General features: G+C 35.3%; 2 protein-coding genes across 8 annotated transcripts in view; both read right to left on the minus strand.

The window, feature by feature from the left end:
• flnba (filamin B a) overlaps window positions 1–18,632 on the minus strand; it is a 750,037-nt gene that overhangs the window by 257,024 nt on the left and 474,381 nt on the right. The window lies entirely within an intron of this gene.
• The window catches only part of megf6b (multiple EGF-like-domains 6b), a 119,808-nt gene that overhangs the window by 96,362 nt on the left and 4,814 nt on the right, over window positions 1–18,632 (minus strand). For all 7 annotated transcript variants that reach the window (XM_021479907.3, XM_073917117.1, XM_068224440.2 and 4 more), the window contains exons 2-4: window positions 17,679–17,813; window positions 11,544–11,653; window positions 4,163–4,267 (exon numbers count right to left, since the gene is read on the minus strand). In XM_021479907.3, the coding sequence (XP_021335582.1) occupies window positions 4,163–4,267; window positions 11,544–11,653; window positions 17,679–17,813 (350 nt within the window). The remainder of the gene's footprint in view (window positions 1–4,162; window positions 4,268–11,543; window positions 11,654–17,678; window positions 17,814–18,632) is intronic.

An 18,632-nucleotide genomic window follows, 5' to 3' on the forward strand; every position in this document is an offset into this window, starting at 1 on the left:
CGACAATATATACACATTAACTGAAACAAAATATATGTAAAATACTTTATAGTAAATATTATTAAATACAAATAAATATTCATTCATTCATTCAGCATATGTTTTACACAGCGGATGCCCTTCCAACTGCAACCCATCACTGGGAAACACCCATACACTTCCATTCTCACACACACATAGACTACACACAATTTAGCTTACCCAATTCACCTACAGCGCATGTCTTTGGAGCACCCGGAGGAAACCCACGCCAACACGGCGAGAACATGCAAACTCCACACAAAAATGCCAACTGGCCCAGCCGAGGCTCAAACCAGCGACCTTCTTGCTGTGAGGCGACAGCGCTACCCACTGCACCACCACGCAGCCCCAAATTAAATATTGTTAAATAAATATTATATTAAAAAAACTAAATTAATATATAATATATATAACAATGCATATAATTATAAACATTTTAATATATATAAACTGTAAAAGAAAGAATCCATCATGCTATTTTATCATAAACATTAGGCTCAGTAAATCCAACTGCAGTTTTAGTGTCCATGCAGATAATCTTCAGACAATTCATTGCACAACTTACAAGAGTCGAGAACATCAACCGTTCATTTCCACAAACAATCTGTCATCACCGCTGCATTCCCAGACCCTACTCAGCAATATTAATCTCTCCGGCATATTTCCTGCTCTCTATGTGTGCTAAACTCCTGATAAACATGTGCCTATCAAGTCCCAAGAGTCCCAATACTAGATTATAAGTAAAAAGCAATGAAAGAGTGATCCAAGAATCCAGACGGCGACATGTATATAGTGCAAATATATGCTGCGCTCTTTCCTCTTATCAAAATAAACACACAATAAACATGAGAAAACAGCGGTTCAGAAAGCATCTGATCATGGTGATATGAAAAGCATATGAGATATCTCAGAAAGCATATGAGATATCTTAGAGCACAAAATAACCAGAAAACAGATTTTGGTCACTATTGAATTTGACATGATTTTGTTTTCTACTTTAAGGTTGTATTAGTTTTCCAAACCCAATACACAATTTGATTGATTGATTCATTCATTTTATTTATTTATTTATTTATTTATTTATTTATTTATTTTATCAATTTTAATTATTTGATATATTTTTAATTGTTTTGCATTTATTTATTTTTTATATGTTTTACTATTTTTATTTCTTATCGATTCTTGTTTATTTATTTATTAGTTAATTTTGTATGTGTGTGTGTTTGTGTGTGTGTGTGTGTGTGTGTATATATTATTAAAAATAATATATATATATATATATATATATATATATATATATATATATATATATATATATATATATATATATATATATATATATATATATATATATATATATACAATGAAATAATAAATAAAAAAAACAAGAATCAATAAGAAATAAAAATAGTAAAACATATGAAAATAAATACATTTATACATAAATATTTATATTAGTTTACCTTTTATTTTATGCATTTTTATTTATTATTTATCATTTTTTATTTTAACTATTTTTTATTTATTTTAAATGATTTTAATGTATTAATTTATCACTAAATTACATTTTAGATTATTTTTATTTAATTTGATTTATTTTTATTTTGTTTAATTTCATTCATTCATTTTCTTTTCAGCTTAGTCCCTTTATTTATCAGGGGTCACCACAGCAGAATGAACCGCCAACTTTTCCAGCATTTGTTTTACACAGCAGATGCCCTTCCAGCTGCAACCCAACACAAAGAAACATCCATACAACCTTGCATTCACACACACACTACGGCCAATTTAGCTTACTCAATTCACCTATACAGCATGTCTTTGAACTAGTGGGGGAAACTAGAGCAGAATTTAATTTAATTTAATTTAATTTAATTTAATTTAATTTAATTTAATTTAATTTAATTTAATTTAATTTAATTTAATTTAATTTAATTTAATTATTTTAATTTAATTTAATCATTTTCTTTTCGGCTTAGTCCCTTTATTAATTTGGGGTCGCCATTATTTAATTGAATGTTCTTCTAACTTACAGCGAACATTCCACTTTCCATTCCAACATTCCAACATTTCCGGCCAACCAACAGAAAACATTCTGGGAACATTCTGGCAACCAAATATTGTAATCTGGTCTGTGACCTCAGCTGAACTCCCTGACAGCTCAGTATTTATAACTCTGGGTCTTGTCGGTCAGATGTCCATTCATAACTCTGTAAAACAGACAACTCTGACCGTCCTGCTCCATTAACACCAGCAGATCCTCCATTTGACCCACACAGTGAACATGACCCAACACTTCTGCTCAAACAGCCACATTCTTCACTGTCAACAAAACACGTCTGAACTTTTATACTTTAGCATTTACACTTTTTTATATTGGGTTATTAATTATTATAGGGCCAGACAGAACTATTTAATATTTCTGTGTGGAATTTTAAAGCAAATATGTGAATTTATATGGAATTGTTTTGGGAGATTAAAAAAAATTTTTTAAGGGAAGTGAGTGGGCACTGGTCAAACGGTGCTTTTGAAAACATTATTGGTTGGGTTTAGGGAAGGAGGAGGGTGGGGGGATCGGTCAGTCAGTGAGTCGACAGCGGCCTCTGGTGGATTTACACAAGAAATAAATAAATCATTTGCCTAATATGAAAACTAAATGAATACATATTTACACACATTTATAAAATAGAAATAAACGAAACTGAATATAAATAAATATACGTAAATTAAAAATAAAAAAATAAATAAAATTATCAAAATATAAATGGGTTCTGAAAGTGGTAAGATAAAATAATATAAGTTGTAAAATAAAATAAAAATAATTAATATTTTTCAAAAAGAAAGAAAAAAAGAATAAAATTAAATGAAAATTTAAAAGATCAAAAAATAAATGTGTTCAGAAATAAAAGATAATTACAAAAAATGCACTAAATAATGGGCTAATAAAAATATGCAGATGCGCCCTGTCATTTACAAAAATTTATATGATTTTTTGTCAAGTTTCATTGATTTTATTATCTTTTTACAATTAAAATTAATCATTTATTATCTAATAATCTGATTCAATAGGAATAACATTTATATACTGCTCATAAATGAGCACACCACAATTTGACAATTAATATTTACAAAAATATTTCAACAAAATTATATATATTCTTTGCTTTTCTTGATTTTTCCTCTTTTTTACATATTTATTTTATATTTTTCCCTAACATACACATTTGGGCTACTATGTTTTGGACTGTTATCATTAATTATTTTGTTAGATGAGCTCTAGATTTGGCTTCAGTATTAACTAAACTAATGTATATGCACAAATATAATATTGTAAAGCATCCAACAGAAAATGTTAATTTGAATGAGAGATCTGTGAGAGATGTACTCATATATGCTGAGCACTGTATATTTCACACATAAAATAAAATAAATACACAAAAAATAAATAAAATAAATAAAATATCTTTGTCTTTAAATAAACAAATAGATTTAAAGCATGTATAAAACAATAAGCGCACATCATTTATATTTGAGAACAAATATAACACTTGTATAACTTATTCTACTTGCACACATTGCAGTTTGCCAATTTCTGTAACACACACACACAAAAAAAAATCCAAAAGTAGGACAAGATTGGCCAAGAATTTCCTGCGGTGTGCAGATTATCAGCTAAAAACAACATCCTCCATTATTAGCATCCTCTCTCACCGCCAACCACTCAAAATACAGATCACATTCTTGACTTTTAATGCATTACAGACTTTAACAGACCCAGAAAAAACACTCCGCTGAGGGGAAACTCAATGTTACAAATATTATTAAACCAAAAAATCATTTTAAATACTCTTTATATTTATATATGTATTATAAACACTCCAAAAATACTGCTTTCTACACAATCGATTTGTGTTAAACAACATGAAGTTACCTTATTATTTTTTACAAAGTAGATTGAACATAAAACAATTAAATTGTTTGAGCTCATTAAATATATAATTTAAACAAACAGCAAATGTCATGTTTTGAGTGTATTTTCTTGAGTGGTGTTTACACATGAAAAAAATAAAATATACAGAATAAGAAATGCATATCAGCTGATATACAGTGGAAGGGAAAAAAATGTACCGTATTATCTTACCATATTGGCAGCTGGGGCCGCTGAATCCTGCTGGACACACACAGAGCTGAGCGGAACCTTCTTTACACTGACCGCCATTAAAACACACACCAGACCTGCAGACCGCTGGAGGACACAAGACACAAAATAGATTAATTAAAATCTGAATTGTGTGTTAAATTAAATTAAATTAAATTAAATTAAATTAAATTAAATTAAATTAAATTAAATTAAATTAAATTAAATTAAATTAAATTAAATTAAATTAAATTAAAAATGTTAATTAAATTTAATGTTAAATTTTTTAAAAAAAATTAATTGGTTCAAAAATCTAATGAAAAAATAACTTAGCATGACCATTTAAATGAGCATTGAAAACAAAACTAAACAAAAGTGTTAAAAAATACAACAAAATAAAAACTAAGTTTTTCAAATTAAATTAAATTAAATTAAATTAAATTAAATTAAATTAAATTAAATTAAATTAAATTAAATTAAAAATAAAATGTAAAACGATCAAAAAATAAACATTCAAAAATTAAATACAATAAAACAAAATAATAATATTTAATTTAATTTTAACTAATAATATTAAATTTAATTCAATTTGGACTTATTAAAAAAATGTGTTCAGAAATAAAAGTAACTTAAAAACATTAAAAGTATATAATATAAAATGTAAACTTATAAAAAACATAGATGGGTTCAGAAATAAAAAAGTAAAACAAAAACTAATAAAATGAAAATTTTAATTAGAAAAAAAATGTGTTTATAAAATCAAAAATAAATAAAAATGTATAAAATAAAATGAAATTTTAAATTATCAAAAATAAATGTGTTCAGAAATTAAAAGTAAGTAAAAAAACAAATAAACAAATAAAATGTCAAATAAACATAATAATAAATGTGTAACAAAATAAAATAAAAATAACAAAAAATTAAATAAATGTATTTAAAAAATAATAAAATAAAAAATTACAGAGGAAAAAAAAATTTAAGCATTAAAAATAAAAATAAATAAAAATAAAAATATTAAAATAAAATAAAATGTAAAATTATCGAAAAATAAATGTGTTCAGAAAAAATTAATTCAAACTTAATCTGATAAAATAAATGATCAAATGAAAATAAATCCGTTTAAAAATAAAATATTATACCACACAGGTCATTTCTACCACTGTGATGGACAATCAGTCTTTTTAACTGCAGCCATTGTTGGTGATTTGGATAGACCACCCAGAACATACATTTACATTTACTGCTTTAGTCACTGCTGTTGTTCTAGAGGTCAGTTCTGGACACTTTTGGATGAGGATTGTCAAGTGTCTGTTGTGTTCAAGTGGAAGGAAGTCTTCAAGAGCACTTTAATATAAAACAATTAAAAGTCAATTGGTTTTCCTCAAGAAAAAAAAAGGTAATTTTGGTGAAGCCAGAAAGAGCCGGCAGTAAACTGATGAAGTTCTGCAGATATTTAGACTTAATGAGAAACATCCCAGTCAACAAGCCTTACAGAATTAAACCTTCATGTGTGTGTTTTATGGGTTCCAGTTGTGTCATGTATTGCAAATTAAAATTAACCCCCCACCCCCCCCCCAAAAAAAACACTGAACATTAGTTTCAGACAAACAGGCAGGAACAAACATGCTAATATAAACATGTAAGACTTTAAAAATACACAATTGTTTAATTATTATATATTATTATAAAATATTCATTCATTCATTTTTCATATGTTTTGTGCAGCGGATGCACTTCCAGCTGCAACCTAGTACTGGGAAACACTCATACACTCTCATTCACACACACTCATACACTATGGCCAATTTCTTCAATTCCCCTATAGCGCATGTGTTTGGACTGTGGGGTAAACTGGAGCACCCAGAGGAAATCCACACCAACACAGGAAGAACATGCAAACTCCACACAGAGTTTGCATGTTATTGTGTGGAATCCACTATTTGTTAAATGAGGTGAATTATTGGCTTTCGAAAGCAGGAAATCATCAAAACGCAGTCAACATTTTGGAAATCAAAGCCACAGACTGTAAATACAGTAAATGAAGCGTTTGCTGATGTTTATGCTGTACTGAATCACACACTGTCATGTTTATCATTTTACATGTGTCTGCAGTTCCTGACCACATCAACACGTTTCACTGTTTGATTTCCAAGACATGTACAGAAGATTTGTTTTTGCTTTCTTTATCAATCTATTTTTGATTAAAAAATAATTAATTTATTATAATTATTATAATAAACAATTTCTATCAATTTATTCAGTCATTGACAGTCTTACAACCAGATTAGAGAAACAGCAGCATTATATATTCATTATATCAATAATTCTCCTCAAGATCCCTTTAAGTATTAAAATCAAGAAAAAATATGATTTAAAAAGATCTCAAATAAAAATGTACAGTTGATTTATAAAAATATTGTAATTATTATCGATAATGATATTATTCATATGAATAATATTGTCAATATTATCAAAATAGTTTGCAATATTGTAATTTCATTTACTCATTTTAATAATTTGCATTCATAAACAAATTATAATAAGTAAATGAATATTCAAATAACATTTTTTGCTAATTTACAACATATAAAAAGTCATATTTGAATACATAAATATAAATATTATGATATTTTAATAAACTAACTACCACTACGATACAAAACTAATTTAAATATTGGTAAAGGAATATTAAATATAAATATATATTAGTTATAAATATAAATACAAAAATTATTATAATAATAATAATTTATTCATTCATTCATTTACTTTTCAGCTTAGTCCCTTTATTATTCTGGCGTTGCCACAGCGGAATGAACCACCAACTTTTCCAACATATGTTTTACGCAGCAGATGCCCTTCCAGCTGCAACCCATGACTGGGAAACATTCACACTCATACAATTTAGTTTACCCAATTCATCTTTACCACACGTCTTTGGACTGTGGGGGAAACCAGAGAACGCAGAGGAAACCCACGCCAACACAGGGAGAACATGCAAACTCCACACAGAAATGCCAACTGACCCCGCCGAGGCTCTGACCAGCGACCTTCTTGCTGCGCCACTGTGACACCTTAGGAATTTTGAAACGTTTTTAATACAAACGATTTTATAGAAACTACAGAGATGGCTTTTTAAATATTGTGATATAATAATTATTATAATATTAAAGAAACAACTCTAAGATAAACAATAAAATAAATACATTTTTATTAAAGACATTTTAGTAACAAGATTCATGCTTTTTAATGCAAATGAATTAATAGAAACTAATGGCCTTTCAAATATTCTTCTTATTATTATTATTAATATTATTATTATTAATTATATATTATATATTATTAATCATATTATATAATATTTAAGAAACACCTTTTAAATAATAGAATAAAGTAAACTATTAAAGATGTTTTAGTAACAGGATTTATGTTTTTAATACCAATGATTTTATAGAAACTAGAATTGACTTTTTAAAAAAGATGATGATTATTATTATTATTATTATTATTATTATAAATATTAACAGGATACTTTGCAAGATACATTTTAATACAAATGAATTCATAGAAACTAGAAGTGGCTTTTTAAAATATGTAAATGAATCAAATACATATCAATAATTGTTTTGTGTTTATTTATGCGTTTTGCGTGTGTTTGCAAGCTCTCACATCCTCACATTCATTCATTCATTCACTCACGTAAAATTAAACTGGCCATCTACCCTCACTAGTGTTCATAGCTACTATCCTCCACTTGCGGAAGTATGCAGACTACAGCTGTCCTCTAAAACCCTCTTAAGAGATTGTCGCCTGGTCCGTTTAGCGCAGTCAAACTCCTCAAAAGACAAACCAAAGTCTCAGCAGTCAAACTATTAGAGGAGCTTCTCTTCAGAGCAGAACAATAAACATGAGTAGAGCAGACGAACAAACGGCTGAAATCCAATTACTGATCAGCGCTTCGCTAAACTAAACAAACAGTTCAGACAAAGACGGATCAGGCCTTTGTTAACTATAACAATAGCTTGAACAAACCACTAAGTCTAAATATTAAAATGTGATGTGGAATTTGTGTGGTAAGTGCTACATCAGGATCCCTGCACTGAAATAAATGATTCCTTGGATTTACTAAAGTCTTTTAAGGACATTTTCACTGTATGTTGATAGCAACCAAGGAAATTTATATATGGAAAGAAAACAAATCTAATTAGTTTCCAAATGAAGCTATGTGTAATAAAATGAAATGACGCAGGGTAAAATTATTGAACACATGAAGAAAGGGAGGTGGAGTTCAGCAGTGAAAGCCCAGACAGCAGCTGAAATCTTATTTATGTATTATGTATTGCTCTGTTTGCTGGCTGCCCAGCATCCTCTATTAACAAACTTCAGGAAGTACAAAATGCAGCTGCCAGAGGTCTTACCAGGTCTGGAAAACATGATCATATCACTCCAATTTTATCCTCCTTACACTGGCTGCCTGTTAAGTTTTATATTGATTATTAATTATTGCTTCTTACCTATGAAGCTTTAAATAATATACCAACTGTTTATCTAACCAACCTTCTTTCTCGCTACAATCCAACCCGCTCTTTAAGATCTCAAAACTCAGGGCTTCTGGTAGTACCTAGAATAGCAAAGTCCACTAAAGGAGGTTGAGCCTTCTCATTTATGGCTCCTAAACTCTGGAATAGCCTTCCTGATAATGTCCGAGGCTCAGACACACTTTCGCAGATCAAAACTAGATTAAAGACCTATCTGTTTAGTAAAGCGTACACACAATGCATCGCATAGTGGTATGATGCATGAATGCTCCACACATGCTCCACACATCCTGTTTACATACACTATGAACAGCCGCTATGCTGATTATTCTCTTTATTCTCTATTTCCCCCTAGGGATACTCATCCTGAGGCCCCCAGAGATTATGCAGTGCCGCTGAAGCGATTCAAGACCTGTGAAGAGATGATCCCAAGGTTTCCATAATCCTGGACCAGGCCGTATCCTGAGCAGCTGCTGTGGTGGTCGTGGAGGAGTGGAGAGCGTGAGACTGATTCCTGTGAGACCCCAGGAACAGCAGAGTCTTCACTGATGTCCAGCGTTCTCCAGCCTCTGGCATATAGACTGCAGCTCTGCACAAGAAGTTTGGCCATAGGAGAAATGGTCATGCCCAAGTGAGCCTGGTTTCTCTTGAGCTTTTTTATCCTTCACTTTCTGCAATTGGGGAAGTTATTTCCTCGCCGTTTGTGGACTTGTGGAGCTGCGCATCAATGGATTTGCTCTTCGGTGTTTGGACTCTCAGCAGTGAATATTAAACCACACTGAACTTAACCTATCTAAACTGAACTGAACTTAAACACTGAACTACACTATTTTAATTCACTATAATCTTCTATGTGAAGCTGCTTTGACACAATCTACATCACAGGTGTCAATTCCAGTTCCTGGAGGGCCGCAGCTCTGCACAGTTTAGTTTCAACCTTCATTAAACACACCTGATCAATTTAATCGAGTTCGTGTTTAAAACCTACAGGTGTGTTGGAGCAGGGTTAGAACTAAAGTGTGCAGAGCTGCGGTCCTCCCAGAACTGGAATTGACACCTGTGATCAACATTGTAAAAGCCCTATAGAAATAAAGATGAATTGAATTGAATAGTTCTTCGGTAACCCTCTGCCCTTCCTCAGTGTAAAAGAATATCAGCTGCTTCAGTCAAGCATCTACATTAGCGGGAGAATAAAGATGCAGTCAGGGTGAAAGTGCGAAAGAACTTCATTTGTTTGAAACCGAAGCGTAATAAAGCGGATTAAACTAATTGCAAGTGATTTTGATTAAATTAATGCATCCCTGCTGAATAAAAGCATTAACTTCTAACTTGACTTTTACCCTGGTAAGTCATCACAACACACTGACTCCATTCAAATCCATACGAAAACCCAGAGCCAAGAGGAATACAGCAAATCATAACACTCATTTCCCTAACTCCACTGTGCTTTTCTTAGTTATGAAAGCCAATTATGTAATGTGTGACTAGTTCCTCCTGGCTTAACAACTACAAATTTAGACACATGAAGGTGTTCAAGCACATTCTAATGTATAATCTGGACACGTTTACACTGAAATGAACTTAATTACTCTGAATTAGAACTATAAATCACTATGACCGACTCCACGTGTATCTCTAAACACCTCTTTAGAAGCATAATCAGGACTTACTAGGATTAAAAGTCCAAAAATGGACTTTAAATCATCATGATTATGGACATTTGACATTGTCATGCTTAAATTGGCCATATAATCAGAACAATGTATGACAAAAGGCAAAACTTGATTGTGTTTGTTGGAAATTGATTGGACTGTCGCTTTAAATTCAAATGAGATTGTACTCTTTTTCAAAAGAGGGCGGAGCTACAAATGTCTATGTGTCAGCATAGTTGCAGATTCAAAATCAATGTCCTATGTTGATAAGGGAGAGATGGTCACTAGTGGGCAGAACTTTCCCACTCTGACGACAAGTACAAATGGAGAATGTCAATCAACGTGTTTCTGCAGACTGTTTTAATCAAGTGTGATTATAAAAAATTTAATTCATACATTGTTATTATTAGAGGCTGGTTATATTCACACAGTACTGCCACACAACTGTGTTTAAACCCCTTATAAAAGTGATTTTTTCATAATAGGTCCCCTGTAAATTGGAGATGTTGTGACATATTTGTTCCAGGATGACTATATTTTGCTACTGATTTTTTGATCATTGTTTTCATATTTCACTATTCTTTTGTTTGATCAAACATAATTCACTGTGTTTGGACCACATCAGACATTTAAAAGAATTACTTATATACATCACCTCAAAAATAGCGGAGAATGGCCCTGAAGTGCACAGCATAAGGTAAGAGATGACAGCTGTCTGTGCTATCTGGGGCTGCTTATTGATCATAAATGTCTTGTTTTCACTTCTGTGCCAAGGAAACACTGTGATTCATTCAACAACTGTTTGAAATGTGAATATAATTCAGTAAAAAGAATTCTAGAACCATATAAGCACTGGCAAGAGCTTTCATTTGAGCTATAACTTGTACATGTGTCATATATGAACCATATGAAAATGAACCAATGTAAAATACCCAGCTCGGGTATCTGAAATACTGTGTATTTAAGTGTAAATAACTTTTGTACAGTAAAATAAAAACCAAAGTGATGCATATGTGCATAAAATATAAATTCTACACTTTCAAACGAAACCACTTAAGGGGGTCTGGTGCAATGCTGGCCCTTTAAATCCTAAAGCGAAAGTCAATTACGTCACAGACCCGGTTCCGGGTCCGCGGAGTTTAACTGGTTTTAAGGGTATAGTTAATAGTGTATAAAGTGTAAAAGGAGACGTACGGTACAGGCATCCGGCCTCTCCGTTGAGCTGTGACCATCCTGGACAACACTTGTAAACCGTCTGCTGTTCCTGTCGATACACCTGTCTGTATGCAGTATAATAAGCTGTTCTGTGGAGAGAGAAAAGGCAGAACACTTTAGTGTCTTTCTATTTTGATTGTCCAACACACTCACAGACAGAATGTGTAAAACAATGAATGCCATAAATCTTACCAAAAGGTCAAAAGGTCAACATTCAATGCAAATTGGGGTTATTTTACATTTCTAAAACTAACCTAAAATCATTGTTGTTTATATGTTGGAGACCTCTAAAAAAAATCCACTAGGATTTTTCTCAGTTAGGGACCGAGCACCGAAACGGATTAAAATTGCTCTGTTTATTATTATTATTATTATTATTATTATTATTATTACTCATTCATTTTCTTGTCTGCTTAGTCCCTTTATTAATCCGGGGTTGCCACAGCAGAATGAACCGCCAACTTATCCAGTACATTTTAACACAGCAGATGCCCTTCCAGCCGCAACGCATCTCTGGGAATCATCCACACACACTCACACACACACACATACACTACGGGCAATTTAGCCTACCCAATTCACCTGTACCACATGTCTTTGGACTGTGAGGGGAAACCCGGAGGAAACCCACACGAACGCAGGGAGAACATGCAAACTCCACACAGAAACACCAACTGAGCCGAGGATTGCACCAGCGACCCAGCGACCTTCTAGCTGTGAGGCGACAGCACTACCTACTGCGCCACTGCATCACCCCCTTATTATTATTATTATAATTATTATTATCATTATTATTATTATTATTATTATTATTATCATTATTATTATCATTATTATTATTATTATTATTATTATCATTATTATTATCATTATTATTATTATTATTATTATTATCATTATTATTATCATTATTATTATCATTATTATTATTATTATTATTATTATTATTATTATTACGCCCCAAATCGGGCACTTTTGAGGGTCTAAACATGCTTGAACACTCATGAAACTTTGCACACACATCAGACGCGTTGTAAATAATCGGTTGATATAGGTTTCGGAGGTGAGCGTGGCAAAATGACTCAACAGCGCCACTTATAAACATTAGACGGACTAGCCCCCGAGCTACCAATCATGCACAGATACGAAAATTGGCACACACGTCAAACATGTCAAACCCTACAAAAAATAGTATCTTAGAGCGATATCTCAAACTATGTTAATTGCGAAGATTTAGAGTTTTTGTCGATGGGCGTGTCCGTGGCGGCCTCACAAACTTTGACGATTCGCCACGAAACAGGAAGTTGTTATAACTCAGGCATGCATTGCCTGATCTGCTTCAAAATTTACATGTTTGATAACAGTCCTGACCTGAACACGTTTACATGCCAATATCCCGTTACAGTTATAGCGCCACCTGCTGGCAACAGGACATGTTTTACACTGTAAACTCCTCCCACAAATTTTAGCGTATCAGCACCAAATTTGGTTGGTGTTATCTGAAAGCTCTAGCGATGATATATTGTGAAGATCGCAGAAGGGTGTGTCCAAGGCACCCTGACAAACCACAGTGCTTCGACATGGAACAGGAAGTACTTATAACTCAATCACACAATATTTGATCTGCCTGAAACTTCACATGGTTAATTAAATTACATCTACATGCCAATATTGAATCACAGTCATAGCGCCACCTGCTGACAGAAGGAAGTTTGGCATAAATCTGTGATTTTCTCAGGTTTTTAAAAATATATCGGCTTAAATTAATATTGTTTGCTCTTCTCTGTAATCCTGAAGCCACCAGGAGGCGGTGGCCCGGGTGCGAGGTCCCTTTCATCATTGCTTGCAGCTTTAATTGCACAGTGAATTTTCTTTCACAAATCTTAATTTGCTCCTAATTTGCACCAAAAAAGTCAATTAAACACCACAAACGAATTAGTTGAATACTATAACCGCTATAAAAGAAACTAGTATACCACTTCTACGCAGTGGATGCCCTTCCAGCTGCAACCCAGTAATGGGAAACACCCATACACACTCACATTCACACACACACTCATACACTAAAACCAATTTAGCTAATTAAATTCCCCTATAGCTCATGTGTTTGGACGGGGAAAAACCGGAGTACCCGGAGGAAACCCACACCAACACAGGGAGAACATGCAAACTCCACACAGAAATGCCAACTGACCCACCACTGAGCCATCGTGCCACCAAAAGAGCTTAAGAATTGTGTTGTTTCAGCGCATTTTATGTGCAAAGAAGTGCACAGGTAAACATTAAAACCTTTAACTTACTTCATAAGTAAACATGCACAGTGAGTCTGTCATCAGTCGCTCTTAGCATTGATCATTGTTCTCTATGAGCTAATAAAGGGCTTTCGGTGTGTTTCTGTGTTTAGTCAGAGCATGAGAGAGATCAGCTCATGACTATAGTGCATAAGCTTCAGTGTGTGAAAACACAAACACAAGAGCACTGTAATCAGCAGCGCTTCTCTCTCATCCAGCCTTTCATGATGCAAATGTGAGTTTCTGGCTCCCTGTAGTTTACGGTCCTGCTCTTCGGCTCCGGAGTCGTAACCCTGTGCTCTTTGTTTATAGCGCTTAATTGCAGGGCCCGGGTCTTTTTACTTGCTAAGTATACGGAGGAAAACGATCCGGTGCGTCAAAGCCTGATTTCAGGGCGTTTACCCCTATACACTGAAGGTATGCGAGACCCTCTGGATGCCTTTCAAATTGCTGCTTTCGTCAGGAGTGTAACTACACCTTACGCTTAAAAGAGTCTGATTACAGAACAAAGATTAGGCATGAGGAAAAAAACGAGGCTTTTCTTAGATGTTTCTGATGTGAACACTGAAACTGCTCACATTGAGAAAGTCGATTCTGTACACCATTAACATGTAAAGGCATTTTGGCCCCCCCCCCCAAGACACACAAAAAAAGTGTAATGCAGGTGTTGGGCTTCAGGAAATTGAACTATTTCATGTACTGAAAAACAACAATTAAATTAATCACAATAATCTATGGGCAGTTTCATTCAGTGAACCTACATTCATGTGTAAGGCTGCTATTAGTTATTCGTGGATGGCGGTTATATCCATGGGTGCTGTGGATAATCCGCGGGTCGGGTGGGTTGGGTAATAAAAAAATACATTATAATTAATTGCGGGTGGGCTGCGGGTGGATCTAGCGGGACATGGCACTGGACCAGCGAAAAAGCAGAGAGTGAGCATTGCAGAATGGGAAGATGAGACGCCCAAAATAACAGATGAAGTGCAAGAGAACTGTTCAAACTTTCAGTTAGAGTAGTCATCAGAGGAAAATCTGCCATCGTTCTAGAAGAAACAAGATCGCTTATTTCCACAACTGCAGCCAGTGCAGCACCTAGCGAGGAGAATCTTGTTGTCTCCTACAAGAAATGGTAGGCACTAATTAAGTGCAGCTGGCCGTGTTTCGCCCGAATCCAGGCACAGTAGAGGCTGTTCTGCTTTAGCACAGTGCGAAGAAAAAGGCCAGGTAAACACAACATAGCTGCCGTTTAGGCTGAAGTGGCACCCTTTTGTTATCTTGTTCCTGTATCTGTAAAAGCTTAAATGTCTTATTTTTACTTGCTGTATCTACTTGAAAATAAAGAAAATGTGGTCTAAAGACAAACGTTTGTTTTTATAAATAAATGTTCATTTAAAAACGTTTACGATTAACGTATAATTTCAACCCGGGCTCATTGTTGAAACGTAGCCCCGCGGACGTTTCTGCGGACCGCGATTTACGTCCCGGGAGGTACGTATTCGAGCGTTTTTTTTGTTTTCGCGAATCCGCGAGAGGCCGCTGTGCGCGCTTTTTCGCGTCTCGGGCGGGCGCCATTCTCGCGCGAAAAGCCGCCGGATCGGGGAAAAAAAAAAAAAAAAGCAAAAGCCCCCGTCTTCGATTTCGATCGCGTTTTCGGATCCCGCCACGTTCTCGCCCGTATTTTCCGGATTCCGTTTTTCGTCTTACCTGATTTCCAGAACCCGCCGTTCCCCGGACTCGATCCCGGTCGTCGTCCACCGCGGCCGGCGCCGGCTCTGGCTCCTCCTCCTCCGGGGCCTCCGCTCCGCCGACGCAACGCTGTGAGCTAGGCGGACAAATTAATTGCGTCGGGAAAGCCCTCCACTCGGAGGCGAGCCGTCGGCCGGCGAGCGCGAAGAGGAAGGGCGGAGCGGCGCCACACCGCCCCGCAGCGTTCGCTCGAAAAAAACCAAACAGCCACGTAAATTGCGGTCTCCAGAAACGTCCGCGGGGATACATTTCCAGAATGAGCTTGGGTTGTATAATTTTACTATCAGAGATGCGCAGATTAAAGCTCACTGAATCTGCTGTTAATATCCACACTGACCTATCATCATGCCTAAAACAAAGAATTAAATTATTAAAGTGATGATCGGGTGTGGATATATATATCAGATAAAACTATATGTGTGGGCGGGTGGCGGGTGGATGATTAATATAAAGTCGAGGATTCAGGTGTCATTTCAGCTGATCCGATCATCTCTAGCTGCTATAGTTCTAGTCAAAAATCACGTGATCTGCGCAGTGTGTCTGGGAGACTTCAAACAATAAGCATCATTGCAAAGCATTAAAGTCGATCAGTTGACTAGCCGGTTACTGGTCTGCAGTTATGACTTTCATTTTCAAACTGTCTGCTGGTTATTTTATTTTCAAGATCTGACGTGAACTAACGATATCAGCAGCTACTTTCACTACTATGGCAACAAATGTCATGCAAAATTATATTTAAGCTCACATTGGAAGCATTTAACATAATCTGTAATGGCTCGTTTCCACTGACTGGTACAGTACGGTACGGTTCGGGTCGGTACCGGTCACCTTTATCAGGCTTGCGTTTCCACTACCAAGGGTACCCTTTTGGTGGGCGTTGTGTAAGACAAAGTTTCAGTAGACATCATTTTTGCTCGAGAAAATGTCTACAATAAAGCAGCACAGGTCGCTCACATTTCATATGAAAAGCACTTCTCAAAAAACAGATGCTTTACACACATAAATACTTGATATGAATGACGTATCTCTGTAAACCAATAGCGTTCAGCTGCGCGTGTAGCTCCACCTTTTGGGACCTTTTCTGCAGTTTGGGACCCTTTCGAAAGGGTCCCGAAAAAGTGGTACGGTACGGTTTGGTTTGGTACGCCTTTTGACAGTGGAAACGGCCATAAAAGCGTACCAAACCAAACCGTACCGTACCGTACCACTCAGTGGAAACGGGCCATAAAGCACAAGTGACTTTCACTCCCACTCATTACTCTAAAATAGCCTAAACTCTAAAATAGCCTTCCTGATAATGTCCGAGGCTCAGGCACGCTCTAGCAGTTCCAATCTAGATTAAAGACCTATCTTTTTAGTAAAGCGGTAATAGTAAAGGTATGACGCATGAATGTGCTCCACGCAGGTTTTTGCATCTCGTTTATATACACTACGAACAGCAGCTACAATAATTATTCTCTTTATTCTCTATATTCTCCTCCCGAGGCCCGCAGAGATTATGCAGTGCCACCGATGCGGTTCAAGACCCGCGACGAGATGATCCCAAGGTTCCCATAATCCTGGATCAGGCCGTATCCTGAGCAGCTGCTGTGGTGGTCATGGAGAAGTGGAGAACTTGAGACTAATTTCTGTGGTGCTCCAGAGACAGACGAGTCTTCGCTGACGTACAGCTTCATCCAGCCTCCAGCACCTAGACTGCAGCTCTGCACAAGACGTTTGGCCAGTGGAGAAATGGTCATGCCCAACTGAGCCTGGTTTCTCTTGAGGTTTTTTAATTGTTCACTTTTGCCAATTGATGAAGTTTTTTCCTTTTTTTCCTTGTCACCACTGGCTTGCATGGACCTGTAGAGCTGCGCACCGATGGATTTGTTCTTCAATGTTTGGACTCTCAGCAGCGACTATTACACCACAATGAACTGAGCTATCATACTGAGCTATCATACTGCTGTTTTTGACTGTTTGGCACCACCTTCTGACTGAATAATAATACATAGGTTAGTGTATGCTCCATTCAGCCTTTTTCATTCCTGTCAGAGTTTGATTAAAGAATTAAGTGTGTGAATTTCAGACTCACCTCCTCTCGTATCCCACACACCAGGACTGACCCTGACAACCTTGTTTCCATGCTTTAACCATTCGTGTGAAGGCTTGAACACACGGCTGCATCTGAGCCACCAGCTTCACCTCCTTCTCTGCACACACATTCGGCCTGCAGATAAAACAAATACACACACGTTGGTTTTGGTGGTTTATACAGACTCTCAATTGATGTTATCTATTTTATACAGCAAAAAAATGCTTATTCTATTCCCTAAACCTGTGGCAAATGTAACATTTCGAGGACACAAGGCATGTCCTCATAAACCATCTCAATATAGTAATTTGTAGGTCATACCCAAGTCATTATACGAATTTGTGTCCTCGTAAACCACCAAAACCCAAACACACATACACGCTGGTTGGCTTTTGTGGTTTATGAGGACTCTCCATAGGCGTAATGAATTTTATTCTAATAAATGCTTATTACATGGCCTTACCCCACCCTTAAATTCAACAACATGAAACTTCTGGCAAATTTTGTTTGAATGTGAAAAATCCTGTTAATAGTGATTTTAAACAGTTTTAAATTATAGGGACACAAGGCATGTCCTCATAAACCACCTCAACATCGTAATACTTAGGTCACACTCATGTCATTATACAAATTTGTGTCCTCATAAACCACCAAAACCTGCACACACATACGCAGGTTGGTTTTGGTGTTTTATGAGGCTTCCACATAGCCATAATGTATTTTACACTGTAAAGAATGCTTGTTATATTGCCTTACCCCACCCCTAAACCCAACCACATGAAACCTGTGGCTAAGTTTGAATATGAAAAACCTGATAATAACAATTAAAACAGTTTTAAATTACAAGGACATATGACATGTCCTAATAAAACACCTCGATATTGTAATTTGTAGGTCATACTCATGTCATTATATAAATTTGTGTCCTTAAAACCCACCAAAACCCATACACAC

Source organism: Danio rerio, chromosome 11, assembly GCF_049306965.1.
Source record: "Danio rerio strain Tuebingen ecotype United States chromosome 11, GRCz12tu, whole genome shotgun sequence".
Taxonomy (NCBI): domain Eukaryota; kingdom Metazoa; phylum Chordata; class Actinopteri; order Cypriniformes; family Danionidae; genus Danio; species Danio rerio.